The sequence below is a fragment of the Hemiscyllium ocellatum genome, chromosome 8 (assembly GCF_020745735.1).
Source record: "Hemiscyllium ocellatum isolate sHemOce1 chromosome 8, sHemOce1.pat.X.cur, whole genome shotgun sequence".
Classification (NCBI taxonomy): Eukaryota; Metazoa; Chordata; class Chondrichthyes; order Orectolobiformes; family Hemiscylliidae; genus Hemiscyllium; species Hemiscyllium ocellatum.
Window position 1 is genome coordinate 69,805,538 of NC_083408.1, and position 21,068 is coordinate 69,826,605.

General features: G+C 38.9%; 1 protein-coding gene across 4 annotated transcripts in view; it reads left to right on the forward strand.

The window, feature by feature from the left end:
• The window catches only part of ddhd1b (DDHD domain containing 1b), a 78,292-nt gene extending 59,337 nt beyond the window's left edge, over window positions 1-18,955 (forward strand). The window contains exons 10-14 of one of the 4 annotated variants that reach the window (XM_060828437.1): window positions 2,295-2,444; window positions 3,777-4,050; window positions 17,290-17,466; window positions 18,194-18,248; window positions 18,334-18,955. In XM_060828437.1, the coding sequence (XP_060684420.1) occupies window positions 2,295-2,444; window positions 3,777-4,050; window positions 17,290-17,466; window positions 18,194-18,248; window positions 18,334-18,433 (756 nt within the window). In that variant the 3' untranslated portion in view covers window positions 18,434-18,955. Of the gene's footprint in view, window positions 1-2,294; window positions 2,445-3,776; window positions 4,051-17,289; window positions 17,467-18,193 lie in introns of all 4 variants that reach the window. The other 3 variants (XM_060828436.1, XM_060828439.1, XM_060828440.1) reach the window with 3 other exon arrangements.
• The last annotated feature ends 2,113 nt before the right edge of the window (window positions 18,956-21,068 follow it).

Sequence of the window (21,068 nt, forward strand, 5' to 3'; positions counted from 1 at the left end):
GGTCATGAAGTGCGTTGAAAAGTTGCTCATGGCATTAATCAACTCCAGCCTCCCCACTACTCTTGACCCATTCCAATTTTCCTATCGGACCAACCGATCTAAGTCAGATGCCATATCACTTGCCCTTCACTCCTCCCTAGAACGTCTTGACACCAAGAACAGCTACATAAGAATCCTACTCATTGACTACAGTTCAGCCTTCAACACTATTATCCCCTCAAGACTGATGACTAAACTTAGCAATCTCGGACTAAGGCCCACTCTCTGCAACTGGATCCTCAGTTTCCTGACCCACAGGCCACAATCAGTGAAGATTGGGGACAATATTTCATTGTCATTAACACTCAACCCTGGAGCCCTCCAGGGGTGCTTACACAGCCCCCTACTGTACTCACTATATACTCATGACTGCGTTGCAAATACCAGACTAATGCCATTTACAGGTTTGCTGATGACGTCACCGTAGTCGGTCGAATCTTAGATGGCAACAAAACAGACTACAGACGGGAAGTGGAAGACTTGGAAAAATGGTGCACTGAGAACAACCAGCAAACCAAGGAACTCATTATTGACTTTCGGGATGTTAGACATGACCCCCAACACATTAACAGCACAGAGGTGGAATGAGTGTCAAGCTTCTGGGAGTGGTTATCTATAATAAGCTTTCTTGGACTCTTCATGTGGACGCACTGATTACAAAAGCCCAACAACGTCTCTTCCTCAGGCAGCTGAGGAAATTTGGCATGACGGCACATACTCTTGACAACTTTTATAGGTGCACCATCGAGAGCATTCTGTCTGGATGTGTCACTACCTGGTATGGCAATTGTACTATTCAAGATCGGAGACGATTACAGAGAGTGGTGAACTCAGCCCGGGCAATCACGAAGGCCAGCCTCCCATCTATAAAATCCACCTACCAGGCCCGCTGTCAAGGAAAGGCCGCCAGCATTCTTAAAAGATCTATACCACCCTGGCAATATTTTTCTACAACCTCTACCATTGGAGAGAAGATACAGAAGCCTGAACACATGCACCTGCTGGTATCGCAACAGTTTCAACCCTACTGTTGTTAGAATTCTGAATGGACCCTCAAACTCTTAACATTCACCTGTACCTATGTTTACCTGTGTTTTTGTTTTTGCCACTGTTTACCTATTATTTACTTATTTATGCTATTTAACCCTGTGATCTGTCTGTATTGCTTGCAAGACAAAGCCTTTCACTGTGCCTCGGTACACATGACAATACATTCAATTCCATTCCATTGAGTTGAAAGTGATACATAGGGATAAAGTGTCTATAGGAGAAAGTGAGGTCTACAGATGCTGGAGATCAGAGCTGAAAATGTGTTGCTGGAAAAGTGCAGCAGGTCAGGCAGCATCCAAGGAACAGGAAATTCGATGTTTCGGGCATAAGCCCTTCATCGGGAATGAGGAAAGTGTGTCTTAGCCTGCTGGACACACTTTCCTCACTCCTGATGAAGGAAAAACATCGAATTTCCCTGTTCCTTGGATGCTGCCTGACCTGTGCTTTTCCAGCAACACATTTTCAGCTAAAGTGTCTATAATATATATGTGTGTTCCCTTTCCTAACCTAAGCTAGCACTGCCACCAGGAGCAAAGCATTAGAAGCAACCAGTGAATGATAATGAACCAACTCGTGCATCTACTAGATAAAATGCCAACTATGCTGTGGAGAGAATTTTGCACTCTCTGATAACATCCTCAGACATCACCTACACTAAATTGTTTTATTCTCAAGGTTCACACTATCTATAGTGGTGCTTTATGTGGATTGTAGCAATTCACAGAACTCAGATTATCTATGGTACATTGAGAATTCAGCTACTGGCTGAGATTCCAGTTATTGGCCTGGTTTAAGCCATCAAACAAAGATGCATGATAATGGATAAGGTAAGGGGGAGTTTTAGGGAAGGTATGCCTGGATGTACAAGGGAAAGAAATAGAACAGATGACCTTGAAATGACAAAGAAGTCCATGAGCTCCATGCAATTGTTGGACGGTGCAACTCGTTCATTATAGTGGATTCATGAAGTAAAATGGTTTTGGCTTGTTGGATTTATTTAAATTTGAGACTTAAATTGATATTACTTATGCATCAATTAAAAAAGTATCCATTCCAATGTTGAAAAATAACGAGCTGAGTTTTCATTGTAATCCAATTGTGATCATGATTTTCTGGTTATAAATTAGATGTTTCTGCATTTTAGTTTTTGTCATTTACTTTTAATACTATTTGTCAATGTGAAAATTAAATTCATTTTATTTCAGGTTGAAAATTTCTTCTGCATGGGATCCCCTCTAGCAGTTTTCCTAGCGTTGCGTGGCATACGTCCTCAACATACTGGTAATCAAGATCACATTCTACCGAAAAGTATTTGTGGTCGATTGTACAATATATTTCACCCGACAGACCCTGTAGTAAGTTCTCGTTCTACGTGTAATGGCCCTTACCAATGTCTGTGGTCTCTTGAACAATGAAATAATCATAACTGTAACTGTAAAATTGCATTCATTTTACATTTTTTGTGCTCTCGCTCCCAATCCCAAGTTTAAACAACTTTCTCTCAGGCTTTCACAGTAACGTCCACACATTTAGGTAATAAGACATTAGAGAAGAATTGAAAAGCCATGAGGTATATAACAGTCTTTGTTTCATTTTTTTGAATAATCAGTTGCAGAATTCATGTTGTAAATTGGTGTTTCATTTTGGTTCTTAACCAGTTCATATTGGCATGTAAATCTTATCCGATGCTGTTTTAATGGCTCGTGAAATGGATAAATTCAATCTAAAGGAATATCATACTGTTCAGAAGAAAAGCAGATTAGAGAGAGATTTACTTGCATCACAGTGTATGAGCCAAGAGTATGTATGCTGAAAATGCAAAATATTTCATTTCTCTGTTGTTTACTCTGATTAGTATAAGAACTAGTTAAAAGAAATAACGCATCAGTTTCCATTTCCCAGATTGTGCAATGATTTAAGCATTTTTATAAACTGAGCCACAGTTTTGGCTAGATGAATGGTTTTGTTGCCAGTAAAATGAGTGAAATGACAGGTGCTCTCATTCTATTTTCTGCAAGATACAAGATAAACAAAAATGTCACAGGATCTGAACTAGGAATATTGATATAGGCATTTGAGTGAAAACATTATACTTATTTCAAATACCAGCTCAGTATGTTGTACAAGCTGGCATTCTTGATGGAAGATTTCAGGCACCATCCTCTTTAAATGTAGGAAAAGTACAGGGCCTGCTTGGTCTAGTATGGTAGAGGAAAACTACTTCCTGGCCTGACTCAGAGCCTCTTGTATTTAACAAGATGCGTTATTTTATATGTTAGCAACTAGTTACAGGTTAAGCCATGGTAGACATTTTTACAGAAGCATTGAGGAGGGCCAGATGGTATATGTCACTCCTTTGAGATCCTACACTTTTTTACCTGCATGTTGGTGCAATGATGTCATAGTGAGTGCTACTAATGGCATTGCTCAATATTAACCAGTATTTCACATCATTTCAGAGCCATACACAATGCATTGAATGAATATAACCTCAGGGTACTAAAAATAAAATGTGATCTCTTCTCATCTGTGATTTCTGTGATACATCTAATGCTTTAATTAGTCTGTCAACTCCTTTTTCACATTTAATAGATGTTCTGAAATATTTTGCCAATTCAGGTGTGTAAAGTACAAAAAATGAACAGAGTTAGAAACTTAACAAGTGTGAAATCTTAATTTATTTGTAGGCCTATCGGTTAGAACCTCTGATCTTGAAACATTACAGTAATATTGCACCCCTCCAAATCCATTGGTACAACACACCTGTCTTAACAAAGTACGATGACATAAGGCCAACCTACATCAAGCCTGCCAAAGAGTCGATGAGTCCTTCAATGCCTCCCTCAGCAACTACCTCACATACAGAAATTGAAAACATGCCAAGTCCAAGTTCCTCGCCAGTTATACCTCGACGAAACTATGGGGAATCAATAACCAGTCTAGGAAAAGCAAGTATAATGGGTGAGGTATTAAAAATGTATCTGTTTTTAAATGTGTTAAATAACAAGAATGTAATAGAGCAAATCAGATTCATTTTATGGCTCCTAAAAGGCATTTATTATCAATACTTAATGTATTCGTGTCATAAATTTATAGGGTTGTGTAAATAGTAAAAATGACCAAAATACTAATGGTTTTCCTTTATCTTGACCACAAAATGTTTCTCTGCTAGTGTGGAGTTTGTTTAAAAGGTGTCCACAAGTACAACTTTTTTTTTATTAAAGTATGTTATTGAACCATATTACTAATGACAGAAGTTTTGTCTTTAAAACTTGTGTTTGTTTGCCATGAGGTTAGTGTTTTGACCTGTGAAACAACAGAGGGAATTGTGATGGGATATATTCTTGGGGCACTCCACTCCATGGACAGGATTTTCCTTGAAAGTGTCTGAACCCTGCTGTAATTAGAACCAGTTTCTCTTGCAGCATGGTTTCCTATCACTTGTAATTTTCCCCATGGCAGGCATTTAATGGCTAGAGGGTATACTTGTCATTTGACAGGAAGGTGATGAAGAGGGCACCCTCTGTTTTGTTTTGAAATTGAAAATAAAAATAGATTTAATAACCTGGCCACTATTGTGGAGGTAGGAGGAGAGGAATGTGGGAGTTTCTGCATCTGGCATGTGGAATTGCCTGAAGACTACTCTCTTTCCCCTCTTCAATCGCCATTGGGCGATTTCCAGGCAGCTACTGTTCCAGGGACATGAAGACCAATGGGAAAAATGTCAGCCAGCCTTAATTAATGGGCTTTTAAAAGGCCTTCAACAGGTTAATCCACTTACAGTTCCTGTTCCCAGCAGGGAAGAAAAATCTAACTCCATATTTGTTTTGTATGAGGTTGACAAAGAGCAAGGAAGATATGTAAGGTTATTCGAGCAGTGCTAGAGGTATTTGTGGCACATCTTGTTGGTACCTTCTCACAAGGATATACAGGCCAATATAATTGAGCTATCATCGGTTCCTAGGTTAATTGGAAAGTGAAAGATAGCATGCCAGGAGCAGCACCAGGTATATCTAAAGCTAAGGTGTCACCTGGTGAAGCTACAGCAAAGAACTACTCACATGCCAGAGAATGGAAACAAAATGCAGGATAAAGGGCTAAGTGATCCACAGCCAACAGATTCTGCCATGTCACATCCAGTTATGAATTATGATGGACAATGAGAAACAACTAGCAAGAGAAGGAGGCTTCACAAAAATTAAATTTTCAATGATGGGGAAGCACACCATATTAGTGCAATGCACATGGCATTTACATCCATCTTCAGTCAGAAGTGCCCAGTGGATGACCAAACTCATCCTCTTACTGAGGTCCCTAACATCACAGTTACCTGTCATCAGCCAATTTGATTCATTCCCTATGTTTTTATGCAATAACTGGTTGCACTGCATGCTACAAAGGCTATGGGCTCTGATGACATTTCAGCAATAGTACTGAAGACTTGTGCTTCAGATGAGCCGTGCCCCTAGCCAAGCTGTTCCAATGCAACTACAGCACTGGCATCTACTTGACAATGTGGAAAATTGCCGAGGTATGTCCTGTTCACACAAAGCAGGACAAACCCAATCTGACCAATTATCACCCATCGGTCCACTGTCAATTGGAAGTGAAGTAATGTGAGTTATTGCCAACAGTGTTGTCAAGAGGCACTTGAGAAGAATGACCTCCTCATGGATGCTCAGTTTGGGTTCTGACAGGGCAACTCCGCTCCTGACCTCATTACAGTGTTAGTCCATTAATCAACAAAAGAATTTAATTCCAGAGGTGAGGTCAGTGTGACTGTCCTTGATATGAAGGCTGCATTCGACCAAGCGTGGCATTGAGGAGAGTTTAATGGAAATTGGGAGATAACTCCTCTACTATTTGGAGTCACACCTAGCACCAGGAAAGATGGTTATGGTTACTGGAGGTCAATAATTTCATTACTGTAGGAGTGACTAACCCCATCTGTCTTCACATGATTTACCTATGACTAACTTTCCATCATAAGGTCAAAAGTAAGGATACTTACTGTTTGTATAATATTCAGCATGATCCTTCATAATCCCATCCATATATAACATCACCCAGCCTTAGGCTGCTATATGGCAACTAATAGTTGTGCCTCATGTGCCAGGTAATGACATCTCCAACAACAGAGAGTCTATCCATTGCCCCTTGACATTCAATGGTATTGCCATTGCTAAATTCTCACTGTCAACATCTTGGGGTTTAGCATTGACCAGAAACTCAACTCGACCATCCATATATAAACACTGGCTACAACAGCAGATCAGAAGCTAGGAATTCTGCAGTAATTAACTCACTTCATATTTCCAAATGTCTTGATGGCACAAATCCGAAATATGGTAGAATGTCCTCCAGTTGTCTGGACAGTGCAGTTCCAACACCACAGGGCTCAACACTTTCCAGGACAAAACAGCCCACATTATTGATACCCAACTGATTCCTTCAACCTACACAGATTGTGCCATCGACCAAATGCAGTGTAGCAACTTGCCCAACACTTTGGCAGTGCCTTACAAACTTCACCTTTACCATTTAGAGGAACAGTCATAGCATATGTATAAAATATCACTGCCTGTAAGCTGTCCTCCAGTCTAACACTATATTCTGCATTCCATTCTCTTACCCCGATTTATAATCTGCATTCTGTTCTGTTACTCTGATGTACTTATATAAGGTATGATTTGTCTGCTGTGCACCAAAACAGAACTTGTACATGATACCACAATATTAAATCAAATAAAAAAAAAGCTACACCCCATCCTGACTGCTGCTCCTTCACTGTCACGGGTTTAAAATCCTGTAACTCCTTTTATTCCTAATAACATTGTGGATACACCTACACCCCTTAGACTGCAGCAGTTCCAGGAGGAAGCTCATCACTACCTGGCCAATGATACCTACATCCTATGAATGAATTTTAAAAATGGCATTTTAGACACTGTGCTTGTTGAGAAAATTCATTTATGAATTATGCAACAAGGCCTTTCCTGTAGGTCTCCTCCACAATCCGAATTCCGGCTGAATGATTAATTTTTTTTACTATATCTAGTTATCTCTAAAATGGTCAAAAACTCAGCATTGTAAGTGTCAATGGATGTTCCTCCAAGCTAATCTTGACTTCCGAGTCTCAATTAATCTCTAAGTACTATCATGGGAGTAAATTTCAATTTTACGGAATTGCAGGATTCTTAAAACTACAGGGAAATCATTAGTGTGAAAATGTGGAAATAGTGCTCCATTTAATTATGAAATTGTTTCAGCTTTTATAGTTTTTATACCCTCAAAAGTACAATTGGTTTCTGACGAGCAACTGTGTCTCAACGGATATCTTTTTTGCCTAAGTTAGTTCAGATCCCACTCCAGAAATTTGAGGACAAAAAATCCAAGCTAACATTCTAATGCAGGACTAAGTAATGCTGTACTGTTGAAAGTGCTGCCTTCTAGATGAGTTCATCCGAAACCCCATCAGTGCTCTCAGATGAGCATTCAAAATTCCTGTGGGGTAAAGAGCAGGGTGTAATGGCTAATATTAAGCCTTTAATAAGCATCCTAAAAATATTATCCAATCATTATCTCATCAGATTTTATAATAGCTCACTGTGCCCCAATTAACTGCTGCATTGCTGACATTGTGTCAGTCATTACATTTATTATAACCAAGTTAGGAGGATTAAATCTTCTCTTTTAACCCCCTTGATTCGCCTCAATGTGTATTTTTAATTATTCTCAGCATACAGCTATGCCACACTTGAATTAAAACGCAATTGGCTAGTTCAAGAGTGTAGATGACAATTACAAAGCTTTCTTCAGTAGAAGAAAGTGGATTTTTATTTATTGGCCTCGAGAATAGTAATAAAGAACAACATCAGAGACCCTCAGACACAGGTATAATGTTTCAAAAGGGGAGGGTGTCTTATACGAAAATGAAGATCAGGAATATGCACTTTGAAATGTCCCTGGAGTCCTCAAGATGTTAGGTTTAATCAGAGACCACTATTTTAATTGATGATTTGTATCCTCATCATGATATTTGTAATTATATTTGCGTTATCGTAAATGGGTATTTTTTCTGATTTGTTCTATCACAGGCACTGTCTTTTGAGAGGCATGGAGAGACAGCATATCTTCTGTTCCATGCCTGCTATTACAAATCCATTTCCTTTCTCTCTGCACTTCCCAAAAGCAGCTGTTTGAAATTTAATTAATTTGTATATCCCTGTGTCTGCCTTCTGTTTCTCACAAGGTAGATTATCTGCAGGCGAATCTTTCAATAATACGAAAATCCAACGGGAGATGCAGATCTAAGCAACTGGTTTCAGTCAGTTTGGTATTTTAATTTCAGTTGTTTACTGATTGTATCATGAACTTGGCTCAACCTTGTCAGGTGATCACTGGATCGCTGAAGTTAAAAATCACACAACACCAAGTTAAATTCCAACAGTTTTATTTGGAAGCACTAGCTTTCAGAGCACTGCTCCTTTATGTAGATGTGCAGCAGGGCCAAAAGACAGAATTTATAGCAAAAGATTGCAGTGTCATGCAACTGAAAATATATATTGAACAAACTTAGATTGTTAAGTCTTTCATCTTTTGGAATGGGTTGCAGGTTTCGCTTCATTAGTATGTAAATCCCAGAACTACTATTAACTCACATTCTCAAGATAACTTAAGATTTTATTTTAAAAAAGGTGGCATCTCAGCTCAGCAAATGATGTTAGAGTCTGTATCCCAATCTTGAGTCAGATTGGTTCTATTTCCAAAGTGGAATTTATAAAACATTACATAGATTGACTGCTTGCAGGCAGTCAATGTTTTGAGCAAAATAGAATGAATCTGCAAATATAATTCTGCAAATACAAATTCACCCCACAGACTTGTGTGTGCGCGAGCATAAGAGAGAGAGTGTGTGTGTGTCCACGTGAGAGTGAGTGTGTTTGCGTGTTTACAAGCTTGGTAAACTGGGTATGAGTGTGATGGAGTATCAGCCTGTGAGGGTGTGTGTGTGTGTGTGTGTGTGTGTGTGTGTGTGTGTGTGTGTGTGTGTGTGTGAGAGAGAGAGAGAGAGCGGGTCTGTGAGAGTGTGAGAATATGTAAGTGTGAGTGAGTGAGTGAGAGAGAGAGTGAGTGCACAGTGTAGTGGGGTCACCTGTAGTGTGACATGAACCCAAGGTTCCAGTTGAGGCCATCTTCATGGGTTCCGAACTTCACTATCAGCCTCTGCTTGGCCACTTTGCATTGTTGCCTATCCCAAAGTTCGCCTTAGAGGATGGTCACCTGAAGATCCGAGGCCAAATGTCCCAGACTGCTGAAGTATTCCCTGTCTGGGGGTGAACGCCACAGTCTAGTGATTGTTGCACAGTGTCCATTCATCTGTTGTGGTCAAGTCTGCTTGGTCTCACCAATGTACCATGCCTCGGCATCCTTGTCTGCAGCATATGAGATAGACAACGTTGGCTGAGTCACATGAGTACCTGCTGCATAGATAGTGGATCATGTCCCCATGTGTAATGGTGGTATCCGTGTCGACACTCTGACACATCTTGCAGTGGTTGCCATGACAGGGTTGTACGGTGTTGTGGTCAATGCTGTCATGAAGGCTAAGCAGTGTGCTGTGAACAATGGTCTGTTTAAGGTTTGGCGATTGTTTAAAGGCGAGAAGTGGAGGCATAGGGAAGATTTTGGTAAGGTGCTCATCCTCATCGATAATGTATCGTAGGCTGTGAAGAACATGGCGCAGTTTTTTGGCCTTGGGAAATACTGGACAACAAAGGGTACCCTATCAGTTGCAACCCATGTCTGTTTCCTGAGGATGTCATTATGGTTTCTAGCTGTGGCATGTCAGATCGGGCAATCAGTGAGTTGAGCATTGTACCCTGTCTTATGAGGGCATCCTTGAAACCAGGTGTCCATAATGTTCCTTCTCATCTGAACAGATCGTGTGTATGCATAGGGGATGGCTGTTTTAATGTTTAGAGTGGAAGCTAGAGAAATGTAGCATTGTGAAGTTACCCGTGGGTTTGCAGTAGAGTGTGGTGCTGAGGTGTCCAACCTTGATGGAGATGCATATGCCCAAGAATGAGGGATACTGAAGAGTAGTCCATGGTAAGTTTGATGGTGGGATGAAATTCATTGGTATCACTGTGTAATTGTTTCAGTGATTCCTCACCATGGGTCCAGAGGAAGAAAATGCCATCAGTACATCTGGTATATAGTGTTGGTTGGAGATTCTGCGCAGCTAACAATGCTTATTCAAACTTGTGCATGAAAATGTTGGCATATTGGGGTGCAGATTTGGTCCCCAAGGCTGTTCCATATGTCTGGATGAAGAACTGGTTGTCAAAGGTAAAAACATTGTGGCCACATAATATTTTGTAAATTCCACTTTGGGAGTAAAGCCAGTCTGACTCGAGAGTGGGATACAGACAGACTCTAACCTCACACCTTTAGTTCATTGACTGAGCTGAGATGCCACTTTTTTTAATAAAGCCTCGAGTCATCTTGAATGTGATTTAAAAGAAGTTCTGGGATTTAATTATTAATGAACTGAAACCTGCAACCCATCCTAAAAGGTGAAGACAACAGCAATCTAGATATGTTCAATATATCATTTCAGTTGCATGACATCATAATCTTTTGCTATAAATTCTGTCTTATAGTCCTACTCCACAACTACTTGATGAAGGAGCAGCACTCCAAAAGCTAGTGCTTACAAATAAATGTATTGGATTATAACCTGGTGCTGTGGTTTCTAACTTTGTCCACCTCAGTCCAACACTGGCTCCTCCACATCATGGATTTCTGAAGTCAGTGTTTTCCTTTCCAACGTTGTGGGTATTTAAAGATTTGGGAAGTCAGAAATTGATTGTCCCTTTTTAGTACAATCATGACACTCATTCAAAAGCTCTGAATTGGTTTAAGACATCCTAAAGTAATGAAAAGTCAATATAAAGTAAATCTTAATTGCAAAACAAGCAGTGTTTCTTGGAAGTTGCTACAATTAATACAGTCAGCCTTCTGTACACTAGGTGGCTCTTTGAGATCAATTATACTGTGATCAACACTGGCAAAAATATTCCGTTGGTAGATAACGCTGCTTGAACGAAAACACCAAGTCTGTAACACTCTTTCTAGACTTATGACAGAGTTTGTGGAATTAAAATATATTGAATTTGAACACAGAGGAAAAGTTTCATGGACAACAATCCATTCCCCCTTCTTTCTCTGAAACCCCTTTCATCAACTTCATTGAGCGAACTCAGAGTAAGCACATCACTTCAAAAAAAGGGTTTTAAAAGAGGAAGTCTGTCTCCAGCCAGATTCAGGAAAAACCCCAGTACCAATAGTTTAAGTAAAAAGATTTTGGCTGCAGATCAAAATTTGAAAAATCTGTGATTTTTATTGTATATTTAACTGTTATTGGTGTTATGACATGGCTAAATCCTTCTGCTAATTAAACAAAATACACAGGAAAACTCACTTCGCCTCAGAAGCTGTGAAAGTATGAGTGACAGAGAACTACCCCAAATTTCATATTTAAAGCAAAAAATAACAATTTTATTCTTTAACTCCAAAAGTGAACATTTAATAATAACTATTCACAACCCTAATCCTCCTCTCTCTTTAAAAAAAATTATCTACCTCCCACTCTTTGACAACATGCTGATGCAATAAAGCCCCTATTAAATTTACAGCAAATCAATTTTCTAAACTAGCCAGTTGTCAATCCTCCTCCAGATCTCCCTGGGTTGTCTTCAGTCTTCTGCCACAGAGATATTTCATATAAAGAAAAGGTACCTTTTAGAGTGTTTTGAACAACAGTCATTCGATGGCAGAAGGTGCTGTTTTTCTGGCTAACTGTCCAAAATGCCTGCTTTTTATACCCCAACACATCAGATTGCCAAATTGGTTCAAAAATGTTACTTTGCTTTCACAAATTCAGTTTTCTTTAAGGTTATCACCAGTTTTGCTTCTCTTAATCATTCAAAGAGCTCTGCCAACTGTACCATGTGATCTTTCTGGGATTCACTAGAGTTATCATCAAGATAGACTGCACAGTTTGTTAACCCAGTCACAACTCTATTCGAGTCTTTGCAATGTGGTGGGTGCATTCTTCATTCCAAAGGGCATCACTTTGAATTGATATAGCCCATTTGAGGTTGCAAACACAGAAATTTCTTTCACTTTCTCTGATTAAGGTACCTGCCAAAAACCATGCAGTCAGTCCAACTTTGTGATATAATTGGCTTTTCCAAATTTCTCTATACAGTCCTCTAATCTTGGTATTGGGTATAGCCCAGTTTTCTTAGGCATTGATCTTCCAGTAGTCCATACAAAGTCGTTGAGTCCCATCAGATTTGGGAACTAACCACTTGCTCTGACTTGGTTCAATAATATCTTCTTTGAGCATCACCTCCATTTTCTTCTGGACCTGTCTGGCTTTGAAAGGATCTGTTGGTGTGGTGTTTTGTCAGAACAGCATTTCTTATGTCTACCTCATGCACAATAGCATTAATCCTTCCCATTTTGTTCTGCATATGCCCTCCTACTGCTGCAAGAAACCTTTAACCTGCATTCTTTGTTCCTGAGACAGTTCACTAACCTTGCCCACTCCTCAAGGACTTCCTTATTGTTTAACATATTTTGAGGCACATCAAAATCCCCATCATCTGGATTTGATTCCTCACTCTGTGGAACAGTAACAAACACCTGTTTCTCCAGCTCCTTCTCTCTATTATAATAGGATTTTAACATGTTTACATGACGTACCCGATACCGTTTCTTTTCTACCTGGCATCTTTTGATAGGGCCCACTAAACTTGGCTTTGAAGGGATCTCCTACTACTGGTAACAATACTAATATGTTATCCCCATGGAAAAACATCTGAATCTCAGATTTTATCTGCCACCTGTTTCATTTTATAAGGTGCCCTCTTTAGGAGCTGTTTAGCTAACTCTCACCTACTCAATTTAATTTCTCCCTCATCTCCAAAACATAATCCAAGTGTGAAGTCTCTGACTTTGGTTCTCACAATTTCTTTTTAATTAATTTCAAAGGCTTCATGTCTGTATACTAACTCAAAAGGAGAAAACTGAGTAGATTAATTTGGGGCATTTCTAATGGCAAACAATACAAATGAGATACCTTTATCTCAATCATTCAGGTAATCCTGACATTATGCCCTCAACATGGTCTTCAGGATCTGATGCCACCTTTTTAAAGCTCCCTGGAATTCGGGATGATATGCACTTGATTTAAAGTGCTGTATACATAAGCTATCCAGCTCTTCCTTAAACAGCCCAGCAGTAAGTTTAACCCCTTAGTCTGACTGAATCTCTTTGGATAACCCATACCACGTAAAGAAAGCTATTAACTCCTCTCCCACCCTTTTTACCTTCATACTCCATAATGGAATTGCCTACGGAAATTTGGTAGGCACATCCAATATGGTAAGGAAGTACTGGTTCCCACTTTCAATTTTCAGGAGGGGACCTACACAATCAACCATTACCCGGGTGAAAGGTTTTTCAAATGTAGGAATTAGCAACAAAGGTGCAGGTTTTATTACTGCCTGTGGCTTACCTACCATTTGGCATGTATGACACCTACGGCAAATGTTAGCCACATCCTTGTGCATTCCAGGCCAATAGAAATGTTTTTGTACCTTAGCCTGAGTCTTCCGTACACCTAGGTAACCTCCTACAGGTAGTTCATATGCTACTCATAACACCACCTCCTATCTGTATGCTACCAGATTGTATGGCAACACAACCTGGTGCACTTCTGCCCATTTCTCCCCTGCAGTAACCTGCCATGCTCTCCATTTTTGTCTTAGAATTCTGTCTTTGAGATGATAACCCTCAGGAATATTCTCCACCTTCTTTTCTGAGCACGCATCATAACAATATATTTTATTATCTCATCGTTCTGTTGCAAGTCCATTAGCCTTTCAGGACTAAACACTTCTGCCTGACCCTCTTCAGGTTTTTCCTGCACCATTATGTCAAACAGGGTGTCTGCTAACTGAACTTCAACTATTTTAGTTTCTGCTTCGTGCTATGACTTATGATAGTGGGATCTTATTCCTACACAGTCTGGGAAAATACCAGGGTATTTTGCTTTTAACTCCTCAGTTCCCTATCTTCCTTGGGCTTCTCTACAATAAGGGCTGTCACTCCTACCTTAGACCCTGCTAAATCGTTCCCAAGAACAAACTAGATTACTGGAACTGACACTGTCAATCACTCCCACTGTTACTTCCCTGTCTTGAGTTGACACTCCCACTTGATCTTACAAAGGGGTAATCTAAATTTCTGTCCATCTACCCCACAAGTTACCACTCTTTCGGGTAACAGACCAGAAAGAGTGCAAATACGTTCATCTGTTACTTTTAGAGACTGGTTAGATCCTGTATTTCTCAAAATTAGAACTTCTTTCCCTTCTCCCCCTGTTCTTTGAGTAAACTTTACCTGCAGACACAAATTCTTTATAGAGATCAGTCACTTAACTCCATACCCTGCCCTTGCATAGTCTATACACTCCCCTGTAGCTCCTCGACTTTTCTTGGGGATTCCTTTACAGTAGAAATGCCTGAGGCCTTCCTTTTTAACCTGTGGTAAATAATCACCAGTGTTCTCTACTTTGTTTTGTAGTGTAGGATCTCCCCTTCTCCCAACTTCTGTCTGTCTCAGGATAAATTATTGCCGGAAGCTAAACCTTGTCCTATGCACCAATGTATATTCATCTGCCATCTCTGCTGCTCTTCTCACTTCTTGAACTTTCTGTTCATCCACATGAATTCTTATCATCTCTGGAAGTGAGTTTTTAAACTCCAGCAGAATAATCTCTCTTGGAGCCTCATAGGTCTTATCTATTTTTGAGGCCCACACCCATCTATCAAAATGACTGTTTAATTCTTTCAAACTCAACTTAAGTCTGATCTGGTTCCTCCTTTGTTTCTGAACCGCTGTCTATATGCTTCTGGTACCAATTCATAAGCACTCAAAATAGTCTGCTTGACCTTTTCAGTCCTCATCTCTTGACCTCTTATCTGAGAGTGCTGCAAATACTTCACTAGCCCTAATGCAAGTCTGAACTAGCATTACCCACATGTCCTCTGACCACTCCATCTGTCTAGCCAATTTTTCAAATGAAATAAAGAAGGCTTCAACATCTTTCTCATCAAAACGTGGCAGTGTTTTAACATATTTGTATGTGTCACTACCTTCTCTTTTAATCTCCATCCTGTTAACTTGACTTTGCTGACTAAGTCACAACTTCTCAAGTTCAAGTTCTCCCTCTTTTTGTCTCTCCTTTTCTCTCTCTCTCTCTCTCTCTCTCTCTCTCTCTCTCTCTCTCTCTCTCTCTGCTCAGCTAACAACCTTCTCTCTCTCTCTCTCTCTTTTTCCCCTCTCTCTCTCCTCGTTTCTTTTTCCTCTCTCTCTCTCTGTTTATCTACTAAGTCCATTTTCCTCAGTTGTAATTTATATTTTTCTAACTCTACTGCACTGGTCTGTTTGTCTGACAAACCTAAGTGTTTAAGTAACTCCATTACAATTTCAGCTTTACTTTTGTCCTTGGTTAAACCAATTCTAATCTCTTTGCTAATTATAAAAGTAAGGTCTTTTTTCTTTCTTTCTTTCTTTACTTTCTTGTCAAATTTTGGAATCATCATCAAACACCAGAACCTCTTTAGCAAGTTTAAGAGCCATTTCTCTCACCAACTCTAAGTAACCTAAATTAAACAATTTGTCTCACCTATATTTTATTTAAAGATCTAAGACACTAATTGGCAAGGATTTAAATCTGCTGGCATGTTTCGTACCCCAAATCTGTTCAAATCTGTCCAAATCTCAGACTACATTTGTTGTCTCATTGGTTCAATGTTGTCAAACAGTAAAAATCAAATTAGATTGAGTTTTAGTATCTGGGGCATAATTTAAACTGGCTAAATTTGAATTGTTGTGAAAACAATTCAGTATCTGAGTTACAGCTCAAATGTTACATCTTCAAATTGCCCAGTACACTTTGTGCCTACAGTCATTCACCTGACAGGTGCTTGCAGCTTTTCCACTTTCACACACTCTCAAAGGTACAGTACACACCTTCAATTTTATAACACACGGTTAAAGTGCTTAAAATGATACTGAGTAGACTTTATATTTTTTTTCAGGTTTGGAAGAGGTGTGTACATTATTTTTCCCAAAGTGTAGTTGGACATGTTTGCACATTTTAAGCCTGTTGTTCATAATGTTTGCAGCCTTGGTTGAATAAGTTTATTGTAATAAAACTTGTCTTTATTATCTAACTTAAGGAATCTGCCTGACTGGTTTATGATATTGATCTATATACAGTTTAGTCTTTATAATTAGCAATGTCACCTCCCCTTTAAATTCAAACATTATTGTGGCCACTGGAAGAGTGGAACAGGGAAAGCTATCAGTCCACTTATCCTCACTTGATCATAAGTAATAAAAGGAACAGTAGAATGATCTTAGTCCAGAGAGATGACCTTGTTCATTCTGAGGCATTCGGTGTGGAGAGGAATCTCTGCAACATACCCTAGTGAGAATTTAAGGATTTTGGAATGCTTTTCTTTGCAGCTTTACCCTTAAATAATTCTACTTGAAGATAAATAGAAGGAGAAAGAGGAAGGGGCCAAGAACAGCAGGATGGCCAAGCTAAGAATGTGCAACAGTTGGCCAAATAATCCTTAAGAATATCTTCCCCTTTTTTTCTAAAAAAGCAAAAATACATTCATGTATTGATAATTCACTGAAGACACTTATCAAATTATTTTCTCAAATTACCCAGAAACAATATCTATATGCACGCCTCTGCCACCATAATGACTTTGCCCATTGCTTTTGGCTGTGCTGATTCCCTTTGGAGTCAGGTAATGCTTTTCTGCCTTCCATGCTGTTCATACCTTTTACATCTGTAATACGATTTACTATGGTGAGGTGACTGTTGATCTCATGTTGTTTCAAATTTGAAGCCTTTTCAATGTGAAGTTCCAAACCATGCCCTGAGTCTGACAACTCAATGTTTTACAGACAGCTTTATTTTTGATCATATCAGTATGCATAGTTTCTTAAGGTCAGTCAAAGCTTGCCTTTGAGGTTTTACATATCTTTGACAAGGTATGGCATTTTCTTAAGTTTACTTTATTCTCAGTTTTGCATTCGTTTTAGGAGCTGCACACATTGGAAAAGGTATTGGTGGAATATTGTTTGCAAGATTCACACGTTCTTCTTCAATCAGTGAGGAATACAAGGATGAACCAGTTGTAGAAGACAGGAGAACAACTGAAGCTCACTATAGTCCAAGGTTGTTGTCACGCAATAATTCTGGTCTTTTGTATGGTACAGGTTAGTACATGCAAGTCTTAATTTTTGAAGTGTACTTGACATTTTCAAATACTTTGCCTGTTGACACTTTGTACTGTATTTGATGAAATGAACTAATATAATTGCTACATTTTTTTTCTAAAAACTTGATAATTTTCAAGGATTCCCAAGAAATATTTTGGAATATTGGCCTTCTGCTTCTGGCATTTCAACATTTGATGCTGGAATATAGTGGGCATGAGCCAATGGCTATAAGTGTTCTCCAAATCTAATTGAATGAGCCCCTCCAATAAACGGTGAGCCTTGGGTCCTTCACTGCCTTTAAGGAACCAGATCTGCAAAGAATCGCCCATAATTTTGGGTAATACAATGTGCTTTAAGGTCTAAAGTTTTTAAAATAGAGACACGATTAATATCCTTTTCAGTTTACTTCATTCTGCTGGTTGACTGTTGCCTGAATGTGCTGAAAGAGGGAGGTTTTGCAATACACCGAATGGTAAAATTGGCATAAGGTCAATGTAACATTGGCTGAGGCCATTGTCTCTTCTGACTCCCAGTGAACTGAGCAGTTCAGCCAGCTTATAGAGGTCAGCAGTGCAATTTTTAATCGTATTGATTTTAACCCCCTCTGAACAGAAATATATAATTGAGACCAAGCTGCGCATGCAATGTACAACTTATGTATGCATAATTTAATTGTTGTTTGCATTCTGAAGCATTGACAATAATTTTTATTTTTCTCTGTTAGTGGAGTTAGAGCATCGCCTTGATTTTGAACTGCGGGAGGGCCTTGTAGAAAGCAGGTATTGGTCTGCAGTAACATCACACACTTCTTATTGGTCATCTCTAGACGTCGCTCTTTTCCTCCTATCATTTTTGTACACACAGAGACCACCTGTTGGTGTCGACCAATCAGAAGACACCAGATTTCCAGGAGAATCTCCGCACAAGTGACGAACTGTATAGAGAGACTGTTACTCCTGCTTAAAGTGCAATGAAAACAAAGGGAATCACAGCTTTGTTTGTGTTTTTTATTTATTTTCTAAAATCCACAATGAATACTGGAAGTACGAGCAAACTATTTCTAAATAAAGTACTCAGATTAGAGTCAAACCTGTTCTTTTCCTACTCTTTAACACGTTGTCATTATTCACTGTATAATAAATATGTAAAATACTTCTTTACAATTATGGCAAACTAAGGTTAATACTAACATTGAGGCTGGAGCTTATAATGTTATAAACTTTAATTTTTATTTATGTTTCAAATGTGCAAACCATATCCAGATACTAATAATGTTTTGTACTAGTATAACCTCCTAAGAATGTTGACATGAAGTTTGCACTTTATATCTCCAGTGACATCTTACAGCTAGTCAACGTGGCTTACAATGAACTGTTTACACATTTGAAGTATAAAAAAAGAAGTTTGGTGCTTATACTTATGTTAATACAATGTTTTTCACTTTTTTGTTGATTTGTGTATTTTTTAAAATTTAAACACAACTGTTTTGCTTCACTGTGCTATTGTATAGTACAGGGTTTAGATCAGACTGGTGCTGGAAAAGTGCAGCAGGTCAGGCAGCATCCACGGCTCCTCAGATGCTGCCTGACCTGCTGCACTTTTCCAGCACCATTCTGATCTAAACTCTGGTTTCCAGTATCTGCAGCCCTCACTTTTGCCTATTGTATAGTGCAGAAGACATTGCAATGTGCTCTTAGTGCTTTGCATTTTTTTGTCAATAAAAGCCCTGGTGGTTTTATAACACCATGTGGTTGATGCCGTGTAATTTCAGATGTCGCTGCTGAAACGTTTTTATCTCAACCATTTAATGCTGAAACCATTTAAACCAGGCTGAGGTCATTTTCAGACCTTCCTTCGTAATACTTTTCAACATCCAAGCCCTCTTCCACTTACTTACTTCTCCAAATTTCAAGGCATAATTCTCAAAACATTGTAATTTAACAATATTTTGTCTGGTAATCAGGCATTTTCAGAAAACTCCCCAAATATCTTAATTTTTATACTACCAAATGATTAAACTCTTCTATATTTTATTCATAATTTTTTTCACATTTGCCATGATTATTTGACAAATGAAAGGAATAAATGATCTGCTGAGCTCAAAATTATTCTCTGAAAACCAGTTCATTTTTAATTTAAAATCTTTTAATCTGGCTGGTTTGATTTCAAAATATACATCAGGTCTTTCTGGTGAGCGTATTATTTGCTGTCTTTGATCTATCCACAGCCACAGATCAGATTTCAAACAATCTCCAAATAAGATAAAGCATAGAATCTTTTGCAAATAATCTCAAGAAATACTCTGAATTGATGCATTGTTTTTCTACACATGAATTAAGAAACCACAAAATGAAACTGAAGAAAATTATGCATCCAAGTTGAGTCTGCAGCTCTATCATTTTAGACAATTTAAGCATTTCACAAATAGAAAATGGGGAAAAATGGATAATAGCCATTGAAGTGGCCACTGGTCTTTTGCTCTCTGTAATTGTAAATGGCAATACGTCTGGCGCATGTGTTCATGGAGGCTTGTAAGAAGATTAATCATTGTTTGAGAACTGCAAATCCTAAAATTAAGTGGTTTCAACTAGCTTTGTTACTTTGGAAAGCTGCTCACCATGTTTGTAAAACCGAATTGTAAAACCTTGTTACCTATAATTAATGTGGGAATCTCCCAACTTGGTGTTTCTAGTAATTATAAATGGATGAGTGAGCCTTGTATATATGATGTCCAAACACTTGATTATCAGCTATATTCAGAATTGTTTGTCATTGGTCTGGTTGAAGGGGTCGGAAATACAAGTTGCCTATTTGACTCAAATCAGAAAAAGTCAAAGCCATTGGTGTCTTAAGGAATCTTTCAGTCACCTTATTTAGTCCTTAATGCGTCTTCGACTCCAAACATAGCTAAGATGATTGCTGCTGGTGTCCACAATCCTTGACTTTGTAATGATTCTATAGCCATCCCGATCGCAACTTTTGTTACATGTCATTTTAGATTTTATTCCAGTGCATTAAAAGTTTTTGTTTCAGTCTAGGTCCATGCAAAGATCCTTTCCTGGCCTCCCCTCCTAGGTCCCTACTTTCTGTCTCTAGACAACATTCTCCAAAGAGTGTTGTCTTTTCACATTGTGCTCAGTGAGAGGTTTGGGCCACCTCCCAACTTTGGAAGTCCAGCTCTGCCATACCCACCATATTTTGTCTCCTTGAGGAAGCGATTGCCAAAGAGATCTGAGTAACAGCAACAGAAAAGAGGTTTGACATCTTAAGATAAATTGCATTTCTAGGCCATACAGCATGTTTATATATACAAATTTGTTTTGTGTTGGCAAAGATTAAAATGTTGACATTAAACTTATATTACTATTGTGAGGTTTCATTTCCTTCCATTGATGGAAGGTATTCAGGTCCATACAAGAGACCATTTTCTGCAGCTTCAGCACTTCAGAGAAATGTTTTAATTCTTTCAGCTCAGCTTTACTAGTTAGGAACAGGCTTTTACTTTGAAAACTTCCTGGTAAAGTCAAAGACAGACCTCACCCACAGCACTGTGACCTCCAGCATGGATAGAGCAAGGAGGCAGGTCAGTAATTCATCCC